General features: G+C 31.7%; 1 protein-coding gene across 1 annotated transcript in view; it reads right to left on the bottom strand.

Moving 5' to 3' along the window:
• Positions 1 to 24002, bottom strand: part of LOC140436425 (cubilin homolog) — a 989698-nt gene that overhangs the window by 10785 nt on the left and 954911 nt on the right. The window contains exons 8-10 of the mRNA XM_072525245.1: positions 14824 to 15076; positions 12200 to 12600; positions 6674 to 6912 (exon numbers count right to left, since the gene is read on the bottom strand). Coding sequence (XP_072381346.1) covers positions 6674 to 6912; positions 12200 to 12600; positions 14824 to 15076 — 893 coding nt within the window. The remainder of the gene's footprint in view (positions 1 to 6673; positions 6913 to 12199; positions 12601 to 14823; positions 15077 to 24002) is intronic.

The raw sequence follows: 24002 nt of genomic DNA, 5'->3' as shown, positions 1-24002 counted from the left end.
GAAAAATCAAAGAAACGGCTCTAATTATGCTAAATGAGACCAATTGTGTCGCGAATTCCTCGGCAGAATGTAGTAGGATCTGGTTACCCATATTGAAAGGGTAAGTCAGTAAAATATGGAGAATACATCATTTATGTTTTTTAAATAACAAACATATAAAATCGGAATTTCGTGTTTATTGAAGGTAAAATAAATGCACGATCAAATACTTACCATGTCGGGATAGTATTATGAGGTTTTTTCCTGGTTTTTCCCTCATAATTTACTATGGAATCACTAACAGGAGAATTTTACTGTCATCATGGCATGTATTTGTCTTTTTAAAGACGAATTACATGTTATAATCTTTTCTGACGGATATTCTCAAGTTAAAGTTGATTTAATGTAATCGAATGAACTATTTTATAAGTAAAGTCATCCCAGGAACGCAACTCAACAATATTGGCAATATCATTTTAAAGTCGTCTACTTTAAAATGTATAATGTATGTCTGAATTGTCAATATAGATGAGTCATATAAAATTAAATAATTAGAAGAATTTTTCACTAAGTAACAAAAAACAAAATTTGTTTAATTTACTAATGTTTGTATTTTGAGAACGATTTCCGAAGTGGAAATTGAAACGTCAATAAACGTATTTTAACCTTTAATTGTGGCTTATTCCCATTTAAATAGTAATTAATTTAAAATGCCACAAGAAAATAGCTTCAGAACAATACCAATTTATGATGACTATAACAATATTCCAGCTTAATTTTATTATGTTTTTTGCCATCTCTTATATTTTTTATGATAAGTCTTAGTGAAATAACGTTTTATTTTTGTTTAAATTTTAAATTAATTGTAATTTGTTTAGTAAAAAAGAGAAAAAATCAAAATATTACAAAAATTGTGGACTATTTTTTGTGTTACGTAAATAAACATTTTAAATAAACAAAATATGTCAATAATAATAAATATTGTTAAAAAAAACTACAAATAATAGATTATTTTATTGAAATTTAAACAAAATGCATCCAGAGGCATCTTTTTATGACCGGTGTAGTAGACCGTGTGCCAATACTGATACACAAAATTAAACTACGTCTACTGAAAAGTTGAGTCACGCATTTGTAAAAAATATTTATACTTATTTAAGTTAAATATTTTCTTAATATAACTACTTCAACAAACATTACATTATATTGTTTTGTTTAATTTTAATATGACATTGATCTCCTAAATTAACAAAAATGTCTAATTTCCCATTTAAAATAAAATTATTCCAAAATGTGATTTGTTCAAATCAAAACCAGTTATAAATTGATAGAAACACCCAACATTTGCTATTAGCCAAATAAATTTGGGACAGGTTTTTTATTCCTCTTATTAGTAAAACTAGTTTTAAGTTCTTACGTTTTTATTGGTGTATCAATAATTTTGGGGACGACTGTGTATTACTAGTCATACCACTAACGAATAACTGCTGAATGTATTGTTTTTTGAAGGCGTGTGAGTAAACCTGAAATATTATTTGATAAAACGGTCAACCAATTAAAAAGTAACTTGCCTATAAAACCGTAACTTATTTATACCTAGAATATTATGGAAAATGATTAAAAATAATTTTACTTTATGATTAAGTTCTACAAAATTATTGTTTATGAAAGATATTATATCGTTCGGTTAATATGCACGTTTGATATGAAAATACATTAAGTAAAATATGCACGTTTGAATACTTTGACTTGACAATATATTTTTATGTAGAGGCACCACTTATGGCCACTTTAAGAACTTTCTTTATCAGTTTTCGATTGAGAAACATGTAGGATTTGAATAAAATCTTTCCGCTCAATGCCATTTTTACTTTCGAATCTGCTCTACTAGGAGATCAACTGATCATGAAGATTCAATTTATAATGAAATTATTATGTTTTATATTTTGAACTACAAAAATTCCTACTTTTGGCCATGTGTTTCTACTTTTGGCCATACACTTTCCCCATTTTAGGCCACCCAAGAACTAGTTAAAAAAAGAGATACAAGTTGATATTTATGCTTAAATATTTATTGAAGTACAGAAATAGGTAAAACAAAATAAATTTGTGGTAACACAAATAAGTAATAGTCTATTACTTTATGAGGCAGAGAAGCATGACTTTTCTTGACGCGCCCGATATTACGCGCCGAACGAAGTGAGGCGCGTAATAGAGGGCAAGTCAAGAAAAGTCGCTTCTTTGCCGAATAAAGTATACTATTTTTTCTTTAAACGTAGCAATTTTCAATCATAAATAGTACAATTCATACGCTATTTTTACTCGAAAATAATTAAGTCGTCGGTGGGATTTGCGTCTCCCTGGTTACAGACTGTGGACATTGAGGATAAAGAAAATGTAATAATTATCAAAATCCCAGACAGTAAAATACGACAAATTAGATCTTTTACGATAATTGGTCAAAAATTTCACAGAAAACTTCATCAAGTACCAAAATGGAAAGTGTTACCGAAGCGTCATGGGAATACATTCGATCAGCGCAGTAGCCCAAAAAGTAGCTAGTTATTTAAATTTAAACGATGCAAGCGCATACACAGGTCACTCTTTACGACGAACTTCAGCAACACTTTTAATTGATGAAGGCGGAAATCTAGAATGCCTCAAACGACATGGGGGCTGGAAATCAAGCACGGTTGCCGAAGGATATATAGAGGATTCAATAAGAAATAAGAACGATAATGCTCAAAAAATTTTAAACCCTCATGATTCGCCAACATCGGGAATGATTGCTGAAAGTTGTTTGCAATTATTAAAGACAGCTTATTGTTGTTGCAACCGCAAGTGCAAATTTAGTGCGATAATGGAAAACCTTAACGAAATTGAGTCCGCGGCTAATGATGCAGTAGCACGTTTGGGGCCCTCCAAGTCCGGAATAAAGTATCGGTTAGCGTACAAGCACTTCCAAGAGTGGTGCGATACAAGAGGAGTACTTCAAGTTACCGAAGACGTTTTACTGGCATATTTTAATATAATGGAAAATGAAAATAAATGGAAATCTTCTACAATGTGGTCACGATACTCTATGATAAAATCCGAGTTAGTTATTAGAAAAAATGTGGATATAAGCAATTTTTTAAAGTTACGTGCCTTTCTGATGAAAACAAGGGAAGGATATACTGCAAAGAAGTCTAAAGTTTTCACTAAAGACGAGTTTGATAAATTTTTGTTTGAAGCGCCAGATAAGTTGTATTTAGGATTAAAGGTAAAAAAAAATTATATTGCAAAGCATGTAGTATACTCTACTAAATTATAAAAATATTTCAGATTGTTTTGTTAATTGGGGTTACCGGCGCCTGTCGATGCGACGAAATGGTAAAAATGAAGACTGTGGACATTGAGGATAAAGAAAATGTAATAATTATCAAAATCCCAGACAGTAAAACACGACAAATTAGATCTTTTACGATAATTGGTCAAAACTACATTAAACTGTATAAAAAGTATGCATCACTGCGGCCTGAAAATTTCACAGAAAACCGATTTTTTATCAAGTACCAAAATGGAAAGTGTTACCGAAGCGTCATGGGAATACATTCGATCAGCGCAGTAGCCCAAAAAGTAGCTAGTTATTTAAATTTAAACGATGCAAGCGCATACACGGGTCACTCTTTACGACGAACTTCAGCAACACTTTTAATTGATGGAGGCGGAAATCTAGAATGCCTCAAACGACATGGGGGCTGGAAATCAAGCACGGTTGCCGAAGGATATATAGAGGATTCAATAAGAAATAAGAACAATAATGCTCAAAAATTTTTAAACCCTCATGATTCGCCAACATCGGGAATGATTGCTGAAAGTTGTTTTCGACCATCAGTATCATCAACAATTACCAATGCGTATCAAGAGTCGGGAACATTTTTGCACGGTTTCAATTTTGAAAATGCCTCATTAACTAATTGTACTTTCAATATTACTATAAATAAAAATGTTGTTTAATTGTTGTTAATGACATTTGTATTGTTGCTTTGTGACATGTTTCATATTGTTGCCATGACAACATTTTTCCCTCCGCCGTAAAGAACTGGGAAAAAAAACTGCTGCCGGCGGAGACATCAAACTTTGACAGGATCAAGTTAGATAAGTAATGTCATCATTATTTGACGTTTGAAGAAAATAGTTCTTTATTGTACAAGACGATAAAATTGTACTTTATCTTCGAGAGCGTTTTTTAGCGTCGAGACGTCAGTCGAGATGCTAATTATGCTCGAGAAGATAATGCGATTTTATCGTCGTGTGCAACACAACATTTTTTTCTATAGCAAGACTTCAAGTTCAGGTGAAAAATAGACTTTTCAAAGCAAATTGTAATTTTTAGCACAAAAATCGCAATTGTGTTGCTCCGTTGCTAGGGATATGAATCACTCTGTCAACAAATGTCAAACAAATGTTACGTTTTGGTTTTTGCGGAGAATATTGTTGCGTTTTGTGTACAAAGTGAATAAATACGAAATTGACGGAAAAGAATTGACACAAGAAAAAGAAAACCTGCCATCAGATGTAAAAAATGCAGCGTTGGAAGCAGAAAGTTTATTGTTAAAATATCTAGTAAATATCTGATCTAGTAAAAGTTAAACGTTTAGGTGGATGGAAATCGTCATCTGTTGCAGAATCTTACATTGAAGAGTCAATAAGCAATAAGATTGCTGTATCCAAGTGTATACTTGGCGGACCAGAAAATCAATCCAGTACCTCGAATCAAGTGTTTAAGCAAACGAGTACAAGTTGTGATGCTCCAAATATAGATATTTCTAATAATGTTTATTGTAAAATTTCAGTTGTTTTTAATCCTTAATGTGTTTGAATTTGTAAATTTTATTGAATAAAAAAGTTAAAACATTTTATCTACTCTTGCTGTTAAAGTGTCACTTTATCTACCCTTGCGGTTAAAGTGATACTTTATCTACTCAAAACAGTTGTTATAGCAACACTTTAACATTAGCTATGGAAAAAAAGTATTTTTTATAAATAGTGTTTATAATTTCATATTTGTTACATATATAATTGGAATATTCCTGAAACAAAGCATTTATCATATTATCATTTGTAGTAGATACCAGGGGACATATGTTTGGAAGCATTATTTTCAGAGAAATAATATCAGGTTCTGGATCTTCTCCCGCCAAAACCGGATCTCTACTTTTGGTTGGTTGAATTTTTACTTCGTTTGCTATTTGAAACCAAATATTGTACAGCGATTTATTAGAAGAGGTTTTTGCCAGCTCAATATCGTAATTTAAATTTTCTTTATTTCTTTTTTTAAGATTTTCTTTGGCCTAATGGAGAAAAAAAAACATCAAAGATAATCAATTCGTTAAAAATGAAAATTGCAATTTTAGATCGCTTAGGAAAAGAAGAAGGATCTACGGCAATTGAAAAACATTTTAATTTAGGTGAATCAACTGTAAGTGCAATCAAGAAAAAAGAAGTTGCTATAAGAAAATCTATAATTTCTGGTATAAAATTAAGCTCCAACTTTTCATCTTACTCAAGGGATGTATTACTAGAAAGAACAGAAAGAGCCGTAGCAGTTTGGATTAAGGAACTAATTCAAAGAAAAATTCCTGTAAGTGGTTATTTAATCCAGAAAAAAGCTCTTCAGTTTTATAGGTAATGAAACAGTCAGAGCCACCAATTTCCACTTCCCAAGCTGGTAAAAGATGTTCTGCTAGCAAATGATGGCTAATTGGGTTTATAAAGAGAAATGCATGTCATAATGTCAAGATCACAGGAGAGAGTGCTACAGCAGATAAAGCAGCAGCAAAAATATTTCCACAGGAGCTAGCGAAAATAATTGAAGATGGGGGCTATTGTGCCGATCAAGTATTTATTGCTTGATGAAACGGGACTGTATTGGAAAAAAAATGCCTAACCGTACTTATATCCCAAATGATGAAAAAACTGCAAGTAAACATAAAGCAAGTAAAGATCAAGTAACATTATTACATACTTTGTAGCGATACATCAGGACGTAGGATGTTGAAACCGCTCTTAATAAATAAATCTCTTAGACCACGTGCTTTAAAAGGCAAAGATTATTAATAAAAAGCAGTTGATGTTAGAAAATTGATAGAAAAACATTATGATTTAAGCTGGAAGAGTATTAGAGAATTGTGCTATTTTAAACGAGAACGAGTTTTAGACCGAGACAACTTTGAAAAATATCCACCTGCAGAGAAGTTTATAAATAATTAGTTTACTTTCAACAACAATACTACTAAAATAAACAGGTTCTCTGTTTTCCTATTTGTGGACACTATGCATAAACATAAATAGTCACAAAAACGAATAGAAATATGGACCAGTCTTTTTTAAATTTTTCTATGAATTTCTTTCAGATATTCCAAGTATTTTAGCATGCATCCTATTTCTTTTAATATCTGGAAACTTTTTTGTGTTTTCTTGGTTTTATGTAATTTTAGAAGTCTACGGGACGTATCCCTACTTTTTTAAGGCAAGTAATGTCTTTTTTATGCAATTTTTTTATATGTGTTTTTCTGTGGAACGTATCCACCGTATAAAACAGAGACTTTATTGTATAGACCTTTGAAAAATTACGCTGAGATACCGAGACGATATAAAATATATACAATATTACATCTAACCATACTTATAAAATATAAAACTACCTTACCTATAAACTGAATCGTGATACTAGGATCAGTTCCGTCCGGACTAAGTTCAGCCGAAGAAAGAATTGGGAGTTCTTTCGCTAATGAGACATTTTCACCACAAACAGAGAGGTACGGATCTAAGCGACCTTTAAGGAAGATGTCCACGATGCCGTCGTCACAGGATTTTGATGAAAACTTGATTTGATCGAAGTGTAGCCAGAAATCTCGTTCTCGGTTCACTTTTATTTCCCATATACATCTAAAAATTATTATATATGAATTGAAAATTATTTATAAGTGTATATATTATTATGAGTCTCCAGTTTAAGAATTTGAATATGCAGGCATACAGGGTGAGTCATGAGTAACTTTACATACTTCTACCATATGTAGAGTCCCTCAGGGAGCATATCATGTGGCCACTAAAAAATGTCAACTCCTCTTCTTTATTAATTAACAGGGTGATTTGTGTAATTGACCATTTATTTCATTTTACTGTAGTGTTTATACGGCTCATTTGATTTTTTTAATTTTTGCATGATACAGTACACTACTATCAAGCATTCGACTGGTATTAGCTAAACTAAAAAATTCCAGGACTGGCTTTGGAAAAATTAATTTAGGGATTCGTATTAAATATTACACCCTGTATATATTTTTTTTTAAAATGAAATAAGTGATTTTCAAACTACATAAATAGCCAATGAAAACGACATATGCGACAATGTTGTCGCACTTTTATTAAATTTTTAGTGAACGATCAAATCTTACCAAAAATAGAACAACCATAATGAAGTATCAAATTATAAGGTAATTAATTTAAACAAATGTTATAAATTTCAAACATTTTAATTGAAATGATAAACTGAGTCACTGCACAACAAAAAACAGTAACTACTAACAATAACGAAGAACAATTTAAAAAAAAAACTAAAAATATGTACATAGTTATGATAAACCCATAAATTAGAACTGGAAAAGATACAATAATGGTAACAAAATAAAAATAATTCAAAATAGATTTTCGAAATGGAACCCTGCAGCCTGTACACATTTTTGTTGCCGAATTGTTAATTGACGTATTGAATTACGGATACTCTGGGGATCGTTTCTAATAGTATTACAACAATGTATAATTCTATCAATTAATTGTTGTCGGTTATTAATATTCATTGCGTAAACTAGTTGCTTCAATCGTCCCCAAATATGGTAATCAACGGGATTGAAATCAGGGGATCTTGAAGGCCACGAAATAGGACCTGCACGTCCTATCCACCTGTTGCCATAAACATTATTGAGATGTTGTCTCACTGCCAGTAAAAAGTGTGGGGGTGCCCCATCATGCTGAAAATACATCCCTCGGATAGCAACGTTCGCGTTGGCAAGCAAATTCGGCAAAATATTTTGTAGAAAGTTCAAATAGACCTGCCCTGTTAAAGGACCATCAAAAAAGTGAGGACCTACTAATTGGTTATTTATGACACCAATCCACACGTTAACCGAAAACCTTAACTGAGAACGACGTTCTCGAATAGCATGGGGATTTTCTTCTGCCCACACATGTGAATTTCGTAAATTATTTATCCCGTCTCTGGTAAATTGGGCTTCATCTGTAAATAGTGTCCTGTATAGCGTTGGTCGATTATTGTTAATCCATCTACAAAATTCCAACCTATCGATCTCATCTCCAGCATGTAGTCGCTGAACCATTTGAATGTGATATGGGTATAGATTATTTTTTTGTAAGACTCTACTTACTTTTGATTGAGTAACATTGAGTTCTCGACTTACTTGTCTAGTGCTTATTGTAGGGTTCATAGTAACGGCGTCCATAATGTCATCTTCCTGCGCTTCATCTACATGTCGCTCTGTTGTTCCACTAGTAAAAGTGCCATTTTCTCGCAAATAATTAAAAACTGACCCAAATGTTGGATGACTGGGAGTTCGACGATTAGGAAATCTCCTGCGATATTCTCTACTAGCAGCCCTACCATTCCCTTTACAGAATCCATAAACAAATATTATGTCTGGATATTGTGTGGTCGAAAACTGATGTGGCATTTTGAACGAAAGTAACAAACGCTGTACCAAAACTAACACAATGTACTTAACGTAGATATGAAAGAAGAAATATGTATTCTTGTACACATAAATAACAATTGATAATGACAATGGGTATAAAATATCAAGAAACGTCAAACGGTCAACGCCAACCTTCATTTTAAACTTTTTTAGATTTATTTTTATTTAGTACAGTTGATGCAATGTATTATTATTTGACATAAAATTTTAATCATTTACAATCAACAAAAACTAACACATACAAGAGGTTTGACTTTTTAATCAATTTAATTTATTATTTATCGAAATTATGCCCCAATACGATCTATGAGTAAAAATTTAAAATTGAAAAACAATTGATTCTATCGTAGAGATAATACAAAGTGACAGTAAAGATGTTAATTTTCTACGTATTAGATTATGTTGTAGGAACTCATTTTAATTAAAATGTTTGAAATTTATAACATTTGTTTAAATTAATACCTTATAATTTGATACTTCATTATGGTTGTTCTATTTTTGGTAAGATTTGATCGTTCACTAAAAATTTAATAAAAGTGCGACAACATTGTCGCATATGTCGTTTTCATTGGCTATTTATGTAGTTTGAAAATCACTTATTGCATTTTAAAAGGAATTTATACAGGGTGTAATATTTAATACGAATCCCTAAATTTATACAAAATACAAAATATTTTGCCGAATTTGCTTGCCAACGCGAACGTTGCTATCCGAGGGATGTATTTTCAGCATGATGGGGCACCCCCACACTTTTTACTGGCAGTGAGACAACATCTCAATAATGTTTATGGCAACAGGTGGATAGGACGTGCAGGTCCTATTTCGTGGCCTTCAAGATCCCCTGATTTCAATCCCGTTGATTACCATATTTGGGGACGATTGAAGCAACTAGTTTACGCAATGAATATTAATAACCGACAACAATTAATTGATAGAATTATACATTGTTGTAATACTATTAGAAACGATCCCCAGAGTATCCGTAATTCAATACGTCAATTAACAATTCGGCAACAAAAATGTGTACAGGCTGCAGGGTTCCATTTCGAAAATCTATTTTGAATTATTTTTATTTTGTTACCATTATTGTATCTTTTCCAGTTCTAATTTATGGGTTTATCATAACTATGTACATATTTTTAGTTTTTTTTTTAAATTGTTCTTCGTTATTGTTAGTAGTTACTGTTTTTTGTTGTGCAGTGACTCAGTTTATCATTTCAATTAAAATGTTTGAAATTTATAACATTTGTTTAAATTAATTACCTTATAATTTGATACTTCATTATGGTTGTTCTATTTTTGGTAAGATTTGATCGTTCACTAAAAATTTAATAAAAGTGCGACAACATTGTCGCATATGTCGTTTTCATTGGCTATTTATGTAGTTTGAAAATCACTTATTGCATTTAAAAAAAAAATATATACAGGGTGTAATATTTAATACGAATCCCTAAATTAATTTTTCCAAAGCCAGTCCTGGAATTTTTTAGTTTAGCTAATACCAGTCGAATGCTTGATAGTAGTGTACTGTATCATGCAAAAATTAAAAAAATCAAATGAGCCGTATAAACACTACAGTAAAATGAAATAAATGGTCAATTACACAAATCACCCTGTTAATTAATAAAGAAGAGGAGTTGACATTTTTTAGTGGCCACATGATATGCTCCCTGAGGGACTCTACATATGGTAGAAGTATGTAAAGTTCCTCATGACTCACCCTGTATATATTTTTCTTTAGATTAAGAATATGTTATTAATGAAGGGAAAGTGCGCCATCAGATAAACAAAGTTTAAAAAGTGTATAAAAACTTGTGCAAACAAAACGGTACAATGAAAGGGTTTACCTAATAATTGTTTACCTAATTAGTTACTTAACTTATACTTGGAAAATAAGGATTTGTATATTATAAAATAAACTCCGGTTTTCACGTAATATAAATTGTGTAAAAATAAAAGCTGTCTATTCAACTTGAAAACAATGAAAGGTCCTTAAGGATTTCTTGACAAAGGAATTTTATGGTTTTGTTTAGTAAAAGAAAGCGCAGTGAGTCATAAGGAAATTTTGACTAGAGAAAGAGAGGAGATGGTAAGATATGTTTGTTTTTAGTGATTTGATTTGTGCTAGAGAGAGATTTTGAGAAAGAAAAGGAAAGGGAAGTTAGTTTGTTTTTTGGAGAAGAAAAAAAGAGTGGAATCTAAGGAGGAAAAATATAGAACTAGAAGAGAAAAGATTGTCCCTGTGATAAGAAAAAAGGAGTTCTTACGTTGAGGGATAAAGTTGTGAATCGTGAAAGAAATTTTGTGAATTTGTTTGTGGCAGCATAAAACCTGAGTGTAAGCAGAGATCTTCAAATCCACAATTTGTAAGTTTTTCTTTTAATGTAAGAATTATTTGAGCCGAGGCCGCATATGTTTGGTATATAGAGTAAACGAGATCAGGAGGGTTGGAGAAGCAGCATAAGGAGAAACAACTTAGACTTTAGTTTTGTTTTATTGAAAACAAAAGATATGCCTGGAGATTCGGAGTGAATTTTTGTTTTGGATATTTGATTGAATAGAGACAGTTGTTCCTTATAAATGTATAGAACCGGAGAGAACATTAGAATCATATATGATCTGGTTTTATTTATATTGATAATTATATGGTATAGTTTTGTTTTTTTATGTAAATCTAATTTTATACAGCTGATATATTTGATTTTCTATGGTATAATATGTTGATAAAAGGTACAATGATATGGTATTGTTTGGTGTATTTTTACTCCTTTTTGTCCTCATACTTGCAAATACAACATAATGAGATACTGAGCTACGCAAGTAAGTTCTGAGATAAACAAAGATAAGTTCATCAATTTAGAAATTGTATTTAAAAATTAATTTTTTTTACCATAACAATATAAATACAAAAACAATAAACCATAACTTGTGATCATTGGTTCTGGTGAGGTTGTACCATTTTAAAAATTCACAACAAATACATTTCTTTTAAAATAGCAATAAAACTAAAGTTATTAATACTATTTATTTATGATAGCTGTAAAAACAATTTAGTTTGCAACGAAAGAAGATCATTAGGTAAGTTTTTTGACCAGATCTAGATGTACGTGTACACTGAAACTCTTTCTCGCATAATTTAGATTCTTTAAATATTTGAAACCAAAGTATTATACATTTTTGAAATCAGTATTTCAAAGGCTTTTAAATGAGGTGACAAATGATTACCTACTTTCTTTGAAGAAGGAAACATTAATGCTATAATATATTACATTATTTTAAAAATTGGCTTGTTCGAGCGTTTTGCTTACGTGTTAAAAATCTAACACTTGGGGGGGTTTAACACTTATTATAGCGCATGGTGTAATCTGTGTGTAGTGTAATAAACAATGATTTTGTTGTTGCTCCTCATTATTTTAATGCCTATTATAAATCATTATTAAAATAATTAAATGTAAAATATTTACCTTATTGATTTCGGTGGTTCCACATAACCAATAGCTTCATAATAAGGATAATGGATTTCGCCATCGGTAATGGGTTGAATAATAGCCGGCCCACAAAGTGGGCCATGAACAAATTCATATGTCGCTTCGAAAAGTGAAGCAGAATGTTTAAAGTAACTTAAAGCACTATGAGTGCTATCAACGATCATTTGTAAATTGAGTTGTTCTCCTTTGGATATGATTTGGGTAGAGAAGGCTTGTCGATTACATATACAAGTAACATCCCCATTCTGCGCTGCTTTGTTGAGAGAAATTGGAGGGTGAGTAGAGTTAGCACCGGGCAGTAGGGGTTCCCAGATCACTAGTTTGTCGACGCGGTCTTCTAAACAGTTCGTGCATGGACCATGATTATATGGAGATTCCTAGAATAAAAAAATATATAGGTTTAATATTATTTGCTAGTTTATATCTCAGAAAAGTGATACATTTTAGAAATAGACAGACATGCGGAGAAAAGAAAGGAGAACTATATTTGATATTTATATATCTTGAGAAGGAGTACGCCACAGTTCCTCGACAAACTCTCAAGGACCAGATATTACAACGAGAGAAATTAAATATGCTATTGAGATTTCAAAAGATCTCAAAGGACTAGGACCATACAAAATTCCCACATAATTTCTTAAATTAATTGATACTAAAAAACCTTCATATATTAGCTAACTTCTTTAATCCCATATACACCATAGGAATCACCCCGAACGAATGGCTTAAATCAGTATTTACAGTAGACTCCCGATTATCCGAATTCCGACTAACCGAGCCTCTGGATTAACTGAGGTAGTAATTAAAAAGAACAAATTATGTAATAAATTAGCTTGGACAGCGAGATCAAGTGAAAGCGTATGCGTTAGCTGTTGATACACTGAACAGATGAGTCACTAGAGAGTGTTGACCGCCTCCTTCACTCCCCCAACCGTTAGTCTTGAGTCATCACAGCTAGTTGTTCAGTTCGTCCCACTGTAAGCTCTTACAAGTTTATTCATGTCTTTTCTTTGTGTAGTTTCTACGTAACTTTAAGTGCAATGTGAGTTCAAAACGTAAACGAGTTGTAGTTTCTTTAGAAACAAACTGAAGTGCTATAAAACGCTTGGATCAGGGTGAGTCAGTAAAGAAAGTTGCTGCTGACCTAAGTATTGGAAAAGTACAACTGTGGTAGATTGGAGACGTAAACGAAAAGATATTGAATAATGGGTTAATGAAAATGTGAGTGGTGGAAGTGATTTGTTGCGGAAAACTATAAAGAAAGGAGAATACGAACAGACTTCTGAAGCCTTATTTTTAAAGTTTTCTAATTTTTAAGGGTTGGGATATAAAATTAATGGTCCCATGCTTCAAGCTAAGGCTGCCGAGTTTCACAAACGGTTTAAGGATGGCGATGAAACTTTTACTGCAAGTGATGGTTGGCTCGACAGATGGAACAAAAGGTATAGCATCCGACAACTGAACATTTCGGTGAAAAACTTTTGGCCGATTCATCTGAAATTGAGCCGTTTAATTTAAAATTAAGAGATCCCATTTTAGAGCATGGCCTCACGTCAGACCAAATCTTCAATTGTGACAAAACGGGTCTCAATTTCAAAATGCTTAAAACCAAAACACTGGCAGAACCCAAAGTGAAAAAACTGCGCCTGGATACAAAAAAGCAAATAACGATAACTCTTTTAATGAGTAGCAACTCTTCTGGATCCTCAAAATTAAACTACCTACTCACCATGTACAGGAATTAACGTAGTGCGTGGATGGATTGCCAAATTTGATTGGTTTTTTGACGAGTTCGTTTGCGTTGTTGAATGGAAAACCTAGCAAGAAAAGCTATTCTTCTTTTGGACAACGCGCCATCTCATCCAGATGCAAGTTCAATGGTAAGCGGTGACATTAAAGCTGTTTTCTTGCCACCAAACGTCACATCTCTCATTCAACCTCTGGACCAAGGAGTTTTAGAGGCCATAAAAGGGAACTATCGTCGAATGCTTCTCCAAGTCTTGTTGACCTGATTGGAAGAGGAAATGACTGTGACAGCAGCCCATCATGAATGATCACCGTTAGGATGTGTCTTACTGAAAAGCTTCAGAGTGGGATGATGTGAGAGTAACAACTTTGCAAAAGTCGGGAGGTATAGACGCTTGTTGAAGATTTATTGGACTAAACGTCAAACTAATGAGCAAATATTAAACCTTATGTAGAAATCACGTAAATTAATATTTAATATCCAAAAAAATATATTTTGCTTATGTAGTGAGAGGATAAAGATACACTCTACTTAAGTTGACAATGCTGACTAAAATAAAGGGAAACAGTTCGAGAGGAAAACGAAGAATGTCATTTTTAAGAAACCTCCGTGAATGGTTTGGCTACACCTCAATTAAACAGCATCATGGGGCGGTAGCATCAAAGATAAACATACCTAGTTGTAATGATTGCTTATCTCCGGAGGAAGATTGCACCATAAGAACAAGAAAATGATTACACCTTACTCTAAACTGTACGAATGCACCATATCATGTATATATTTGTGGATGTTCAGAATTATCTATTACAAATTATTTAAAAATTATGAAATATAAAGTACAACTAAAGCTTACTTTAAAATATACATTGTTGATGGTTAATATAACTCTTGCGAATAACCTCTTGTCCGTAACAAATCTATACAAGCAACTAACATCTTCACTGGTTTGAGGTGTTTTATAAACTAATGTATTTAGCGGTGATCTCAGCCAACCTTTAACTTGTTTCCAAGAAGAAAATATCTCATCACATTGTCTTCCTGGCACAGCTTCTCCCAGTTTTGTATTATTGAAGAAATCGTAGTGAGCCCAGTAATATAAGGAAGAGCTGAAAATTAAAAAGGAGGTTAACAATTGTAAAAAATAAGACTTACGCTATTCAAACTTTAATATATATTTTTTGAAATATATTATTTGCGATGATAAAAGATTTTTCTGTACACCGAGCTATGGTTTGAACGTACATCCACTTAACCATTCGACAGTGAAGCGAATGAGAGTCAGCCGCCTGATCCTCTTGGCTATCTGACTCTTGGGATAAATAATGAAATTAAATTAAATCATATCACAAAGTTACAGCAACATGTTTTTGCTCCTACTCGGACAATGGTAGGATCAATGGCATTTAAATTAGCTTAAAAGCTTAAATTAAAGCCCAAATTTAATAACGATAGCCGAAAAGCTGGTTATCCTTGGTTGGAATTATTTCTACGGAGAAATAAGCAATTGTTAGTAAGAAAATCTGAAGGTGTATCAGCTGCCAGAGCTTTAGGAATGAACAAAACTGTTTCTGCTTATTTCACTCTAGGTACTTGAACACTCCTTAATGAATAAACCTGGTTCAATATACAATATTTACGGGACAGGGTTGCAGTTTACCAACATACCGGAATATGTTATAGCAATTAAGGGTTCAAAAAATGTTGCTTCAGTAACATCGGCTGAAAAAGGAAAAACAGTTTCAGTATACGCATGCTGTAACGCTGAGGGATCTTTTGTACCACTGGTGTGCATTTCTAAAGGTAAAAACCAAAAAGCGGAATTTGAAGAAGGTATGCCACTTGGAGCAACAGTAGTTATTGGTACAAAATCAGCTTATATTATTAGAGAACTTTTTCTGCGATGGCTTTAAGAACAATTTGTCCCAAGAAAACCGATAGGAATGTTGTAACTACTTTTGGATGGCCACTCTTTCAATTGCAGTAGTGTCGAAACATTAGAATACGCTTCCGAAATTGATGTTAATCTATTTTGCCTTCCAAGCCACACCACTCAGTTTTTACAGCCTCTTGATAGGGCATTTTCTTAATCACTAAATGGTTTCTATTACCAGTCGTGTAATTTATATTTAAGGACTTACTTTACTTTACTTTATCGTGTCCGGACATGTCATTCATAAAATTTCGGCCCAGTATCGGGCTACATCGGTTCCATCGTTGTTGGCGAGCCACAAATCTTCGAGGGTACATCGATGAGGACAGTTTCTGCATGTAAGAAGATGTTCCATATTCTGTGTTTCTTCCCAGTCACAGTCACATATTTTAGGAAAAACCCAGGACAAAGATTAGGCAGACTTTAATTTGGTCGACTCTTCGCCACAGCTTGGAAAAAATCAGCAACAGTTTAAAAGGCTGTTTCATCATTTAAAGCTACTGGTATTGTCCCATTTGATCCATCCGTAATTCTGGAATACTTATTTGAGTACGAGCAGTACTAATAACAATTCACAAGCAAATTCCGAAAGAGTTCCGGAGCACAGTCCCAATCTTTCAGTTGACATAAACAAACCAAAGTGTTTCAGAGATATTACTCCTCCGCCTGCAGTAGTAGTCATCACAGAAAAGAAAAATTTAGAGAAAGAGACTCCGGCAAAGTTACTAGATATAATTTTGCCTGCACCTGCATTAACTAGTATTGCTCCTGTCAGACAGAGAATGAAGCAAGTTGCAACTATATTAACCCATAGCGCCAATATTAATAAAAAAAAAAATATTTAAAACTAATATTTGTATTTGTGATAAATATAAAAAGAAGAAAATTACTACAGTGTCGAAACGTAAAATTGAGAAACCAGGCGCTAAAAATAATACGAAATATAAAGGTTCTTCCCCTGACGATCTATTATTTACGACGATTCTTCCAGCGGCGATGAAGAAGGAGGAATATGTGGTAGGTGCGACGAAGATTATGAAAATACCTCTAAGCGCGAAGACTGGTTTCAGTGCGTTAATTGTACCCGTTGGATGAATGAGCGTTGTACAAAATACGTAAACTTTTGTGATTTGTGTGGAAGAATAATATGTAAAACTAAAAATTCTGTAGACTTGAATATTCTCTTCAAATATTGTTTTTTATTAATAAATATGAGCACACCATTTCTTTAAGAATTACCTATATAAAAATCATGTCATTTTTCAATTTGGATTGACAAATTTTTTGTATGTGCCAAATACTGCAGAGGACAATTAGCCTACATTCTCAGAAAATTCCTGTACGCTGAAACAATTCGAACAGAAATTGCATTAAACCCATTAAAATGATTCAAAGCATCCAGCCTACCCAATTGTTATTACATGTTAGTCATTTTCTATTCAAACCCGCGGAATTTATTGTTCCTGATCACGCCATCATTTCAACGAAACATGTAATCAATGGCTACTATATTACTTTAATCGCCTACGGAATAATCTTAATTTAGAGTTTCGCGACTATACCGTGGGCTTCCTGATTACGTAAATAATTAAACAATATTTTGGTTTATTTTAAAAAATTATCAAACGAAATAAAAGTGTATGAATATATAGAAAAATTCTCTTAAAATAGGATAATTCCCGGCTGTATACCATATTAGTTAAAAAACTCGAACATCGACGTAAAAAATTTTTGTTCTAAGTGGTATGTTTAATTAAAAAATGAAATTAAAAATATTCAAATCGATTGTAATAAAGTTCAGAACGTTTTTGGACTAATCAGTCCATCTTCATTGAATCTTAACTCTTTCGAGCCTAACAGGGTGTATGTTTCCCCGTCATGAAATCATTAAGTCTGTTGGACTAAAACCACGTTTTTCGATTCCATCAAAAAGTCGATTTTACTCTTCCTCATACCATGGCCGAAATAGAAAGATTTTCTAAAAGTCTTTCCCAGAAGCCTCACCAAGAAAAAACAATTCCTATGGATGAACATGAAATTATGATTGCATTGGATAGTGTCACACTAATCATGGCATACAATCGAGTTCCATCTTTCAATGATTATTGGTCACAAAATGATTCTTTAGGAAATTTAACAATAAAAAGGGCGATTTCTCGAGAACTGAACCTTGCCAAAATGTATTTCACTGATATTTAAAGCCTAACAATGACAGAAAATCATATTACATCGAGGATGTCGCTAATTGTCTAAAACTAACATTTCCAAAATATCGAACAGGCAGCTTTTCAAAGCGTTGATGAGTCAATGGCGAAATTTAAAGAAACGTCTTCCCTAAAACAGTTTCTACCCATGAAACCCATCGAACGGGGAATAAAGATATGAGTACTAAGCGACTCTGCAACAAGATATGTATACGATTTTAATATATACGAGGAAAGGAAACAGGAAATGATACTAGTTTATTATTGGAAGAAAGAAAAGTGACCAAATTAATTAGTTACTAGTGTAAGGGGAACTGATGTATTATTGTGTTTTGACATATTTTTCTTATATATTAGACTACTTGATTCTCTACCTTATCCAGCAATAGGAACAATAATTACAACGAGAGTAAATGTACCTAAATTTGTTGGGAAGTTAAATAAAAATTCAGAGTAAATAACCACGGCACCATAGTTTGCAGATAGCAAAATACTAAAGACTTCTTAGCAGTCAGCAATTACTTTGGAGATAAGCAAAAAGAAGTGAAACGAAAAATGAAGCATGGCCCTAAAATTAATATGCGATGTCCTGAACTTCTCGATATACACAATAGGAAAATGGGTGGAGTGGACCTAATAGATCATATTTTGGGCATATATGACTTTAATAGGAAGTCTAACAAATGGTGGAAGAAAGTATATTTTCGCTTTCTGATAATGGCTATTGGAAATTCCCATGTACTACATAATGAAATAAAAAGAAAAGAAAAAACACCATTTTTGCGTTTTCTAATTTGTGTAGCTGACGAACTTATTTTATTGGAAACGAGCCATGCTGCTGTTATAAGAAAAGCCTCGACTTCACTTGGACGTCCTTCAGCAAAGAAACAAAAAAAAATGTGCAACGTGGGAGATCATTTACCTATCGAAGGAAAGACCTGTAGAAGATGTCAACAATGTTCTTCTCAGAAAAAAGAAGAACGAACCACCACACTATGTCATAGCTGCAATGTACCTTTGTACAAAACATGTTTCACACCTCTTCATTTACATTAAATATTGATCTTAGTTTTAGTCCTTCAGAAAACCCATATGTAGTAATAGATTTATAAGCTATTACTCTCATCATCCAAATAAGATGAAAATGAACCTTATAACAGAATTAAAAGAACGTGTTATAAAGCTTTCTCATCCAGATTATGTACAAGATCTTCAATTGTTAAACAATATTTTAATTGAAAACTCTTATCCTCCAGATATGCTATATAGGATGCTTTTTTCTAATATTGTTAATATAAATAACTTAACACCATTTTTTGATAAATCTCAGAACATTGTATCCAACAATCAGAACATCTATTATCATTCACTACCTTTTCTACCATCATTAACACCTAAATTAATACAAACACTAAAGGTTATTGACAATATAAAAATAGCAACAAAGAACATCAAAACTATTTCATCTTTATATTCCAAAACTAAGTATCCTATAGACAAATTAGATAAAACAAATGTAGTATACAGCATTAGCTGTACTCAGTGTGAAGCTGAGTATGTTGGTGAAACCGGAAGAAATCTTTCAAAACTCATTATTTCTCACAAAAGTGATTGCAGAATTAAAAAAAAACATCTTGTGCTTTGACAGATCATGTAATCGATAAAGACCATATTATGGATTTTGATAACATTAAAATTTTGTAAAGTGAAAGTAATAAATTCAAAAGGACTTTTTTGGAAATGGTTTGTATTAGCAAAAGTGATATTAATTTAAACAAAAGATCAGAAATTCAAAATCTAAGCAAAATTTTTAATTATATTATTTTTTTGTAGTTTATATATGAAACCAGTAAAATATCACATTTTGATTTAATTTTCCATATATTTGTTACATTTTTTCAGACATATATCAATGGTGAATAAATCTTCTTCTTTTTTGTTACTAAACAAAAAAGAATTTTTAAACAAAATTTTATTTTTGGCAATATAATTACATTTATGACATTGAGGCTTAATTGTAATTGGTCGCTATTCTAACTTATTTATATAAATTCAATTGTTTTTGTGTTAAGAAACTTTTTCAAAATTATATTAAAATTTCAGAGAAACATTTATTAGATAAGAATTTTTATAATAATTCTTTTTAAATATATTAGCAGCAATTTTATTAACCAAACTAATTTTATTTGGTGAGTTAACAGTTTTTTTTCCTTCTAGTTCAACTTTGTACGATATTTTGTATTTTTTAGCAGCTCTTGATAATAATTGTAAACACAACTGAAAGCTCGAGATAAAAAATAGTCCAATAGCCCCTTTTATTGACTCCAACCCATCCAAAACATATATATATATATATATATATATATATATATATATATATATATATATATATATATATATATATATATATATATATATATATATATATATATATATATATATATATACTAAAATAAAATTGTTTTCGAGAAACCTAAAGATATTCTTTTTCACAATTTCAGTTCAGTTTTAAAATGAAGGTAGAAGTGAAAATTCAATTTTTTGCCTGAAGAGGCATTATTTGATACGGTTCATTTGTTTATGGACCGTTTTCTTTTTATAGTCTATATCCTGTTACGCATTTTGGTGATGGGCACGACATTTAAGACTTTTATCTAAAATACGGAAATATTCAATAAAATGCTAAAGTTTCACAACTTTCAAATAGTAATTCTTATACACTTACAGCAAAATAATTGTCGTTGCATGTAATAGACTAAATATTTAATACAACGTTATTTTGAATACTTTTTTAAATTAAATAATTTTTATTTCGTTCCTAATTGATAGTTAATAATAAACTTAATATTTGTAAAAATGGTAAACTGTTTTAAAAAACTGGCTGTATCTTCTAAATTAATAAATTTACAAACAAATATTAACAAATAAAAAAGTTGTAAGGTAGGTATTTTATTCTATTGACATCCAGTTTTTAATCTAATATTATAGTACAAAATCTTGGGCGCTAATAGGTAATATAGCCGAGCGGTTTTCTCCTAAAAAGAGGCTTAGAAACGGAATATACCGACTAATGTCGACTGGTTTGCATTTATACTGCACCAAACCTTTTTTATTCGATTATATATATATATATATATATATATATATATATATATATATATATATATATATATATATATATATATATATATATATATATATATATTGTTATGATATGTAAAATCGAGAAAAATATTGGTTTGTTTAAAAATATTTCAAAGTTCAAAAACATTAAAATAATTCAGATAAGTAGGATAATATCCAACAAACATTTCGGAGAAGGAAAGTTATTAAATCCTTGAATTACCTGTACCAAACAAAATGTAAGCTTTACATCAATCATTTCTTTGTTATACTTGAGTGACCCGCATAAGTTTAAGTGAAAGCCAAAGAATTGAACGGGGTTTTTCAAAATCCATTAATGCAGTGATTAAAGACAATAGAAGGGATTATAGAAAGAGGTTTTTGTTAGTTTTTAAGATTTATAGAAAAATATTATTTGTAAATAAGTTTTAGGAAATTTATAATTATAGGTAAAAATTTGTTTGTTATCGAAATGAAGAAATGGGGGAATTGTGACGAGTTGTGATTGGCGGAGATTGAAAAAAGGTGGGATAAGTGTGTGGGAGAAAGTTTAGCGAGATTGAGGAGAGAGAAAAGATAGAGTCAGTTGGTTTTCCAAGTCTGTAGGAGGAACAGGGATTGTTCTCTGGCGGTTCCTGAAATGTAGCAAGCAGTAGTGTTGAATGTTGGTGAGTTTTTGTGGAGTTAGTGTATCTGACAGGAGCTGAAGCAACAAAATATTGTAAGTCATATTTCTCTACTTATATTCCAAGAGTCACTGTTCAGGCCAACGAGAGATTCAGTTTATCGTAAAGAGAAGATATTCCAAGAGTCATTTTTCACTCGGGCCAACGAGAGATTCAGTTTATCGAGAGGAGAAAAGGCTATCATAATTTGAATGATTTGTGCTTTTGAAGGAGATCATTAAGGACGATATACTTGCAACAATCGGTGTAAGATTGCTGATTACATAGGGAGCGGTTGAGAGGAGATAATACAGTCTATAAGGAACAAGGATTTGGACCACTCATCATCAGAGAGAGATATTTTGTTTTCTGCAGTTTTTTCTTTTATTGATAACACAATTTTTACACTTAATTTAGAAAGGATATAAATATTTTGATTAGGAGAGTTAGAATAGTTCGGAATTTTGAGATTTCAATTAATATTGTTTGTACCATTTAATTTGATTGTTCTCGTCTGTAGAACAAAATTTTTGAGAATCATTATATGAGATTTGTTTATTGAAAACTTTTGAGTGTGAATTATTTCATTATTTTTATTTCAATATATAGTGTTAGATCATATGTGTTTTTTATTATTCCGGTATTCTCTGGACCTTACCTTTCACATGTAATAGCATAGATATTGAAGCACGAATTTAACCCTGAGATAAAAGAATTAAAAATTGTGATAGAGTCATAATCATATCATTTAAATAATTTTAATTAATCAAAAAAATTAATTAGCTAATTATTGCTTGGCGCACCAAGACTTTAAATATCACAAAACTGGCTTCCAAAACGTGGGGCTTGAAAATATCGCAGCTTTACATTTGAATGAAGGGAAAGAGATCTGGAATAAGTACAGGTAATCCAGAGATAAAAACATATAACATTGAGGGAATTTGAATTTGAAAGTATTTTGACAATTTTTCCAGGGAATATAAATTTGATTTATTGATTGATCGTAGTTAGTGGATATTTACTGCTATTGAATTATTTGATTTTATTTTCTTTACCAATCGTACATTTGATATTTATTTTGAATTATTTGAATTTTACTGATTGCATATTTGATATTTGTCGTGAAAATTTAATACATTTGGGGAGAAATATTGTCGTGTTCTGAAACATATAGAGTGTTGTAAAATTTCACATTTGGCGGGGACAAAAACAGTAACGAAAAGAAACAACATGTCGACCACAAGGAGTCAAAGTAAAATGCAGGAAAGGAAGGAGGATAACAGAGAAGATGAAACAATTTTGGAAGAAGTATCGGATAATGAAGGAAATGTGACAATAGTTGAGGAGAGAAAAGAACTATCAGGAATAGATAAAATATTACAACTAATGCAACTCCAGTCACAAACAATGGCAGAAACAAAACAAACAATAGAGAGAAACCAACAAGAAACATCACAAAAAATGGATGAAACAAAACAAACAATGGCAGAAACGAAACAAACAATGGAAGAAAACCAACGGGAAACAAGGCAAGCAATAGAACTAAATAACAGGAATATAGAGAAGCGTTTGGAAAACTATGAACAAGAAATTAAAGGATGTGTTGAGGGGATAAAGAAAGAACTGATACAACAGATAGAAGAAATAACCATAAAGAATGCAAAACAAGAGACAGAGATTAAAGATATCAACCAGACCAGATCAACAAACGAATATAGGCCGAGAAATTACAATAATTACAATAGACAACAAAATTACGATAACAGGAATGACACACAACATAGAACATATGAAAATCACAACAGGAATAGAGATGCACAAAATCCTCCGAATAGGAATACGAACGAACAAAGGGACGATAGAAATAATCAGAGATTCCAACGACAAAACAGAAGGGAGATGAATCATGTAGCAATAGGAAACGACAGACAAATTTCTAATTCTAATCTAATATTTTTAGATGCATTTATAAAACATAAAGCGATTAAAATTGTGATTGATTCTGGATCGGAGATATCGCTAATCAATAAAAAACTAGTAAAAGAATTAAATTTGGACAGATTTGTGTATAAGATTCCTAGGGTTGATTTAGTGGGTGCAAACAATAAAA

This window comes from Diabrotica undecimpunctata, chromosome 3, assembly GCF_040954645.1.
Source record: "Diabrotica undecimpunctata isolate CICGRU chromosome 3, icDiaUnde3, whole genome shotgun sequence".
NCBI lineage: Eukaryota > Metazoa > Arthropoda > Insecta > Coleoptera > Chrysomelidae > Diabrotica > Diabrotica undecimpunctata.
The sequence above is the reverse complement of the archived record's forward strand: the minus strand, read 5'-3'. Positions and strand labels throughout refer to the sequence as shown.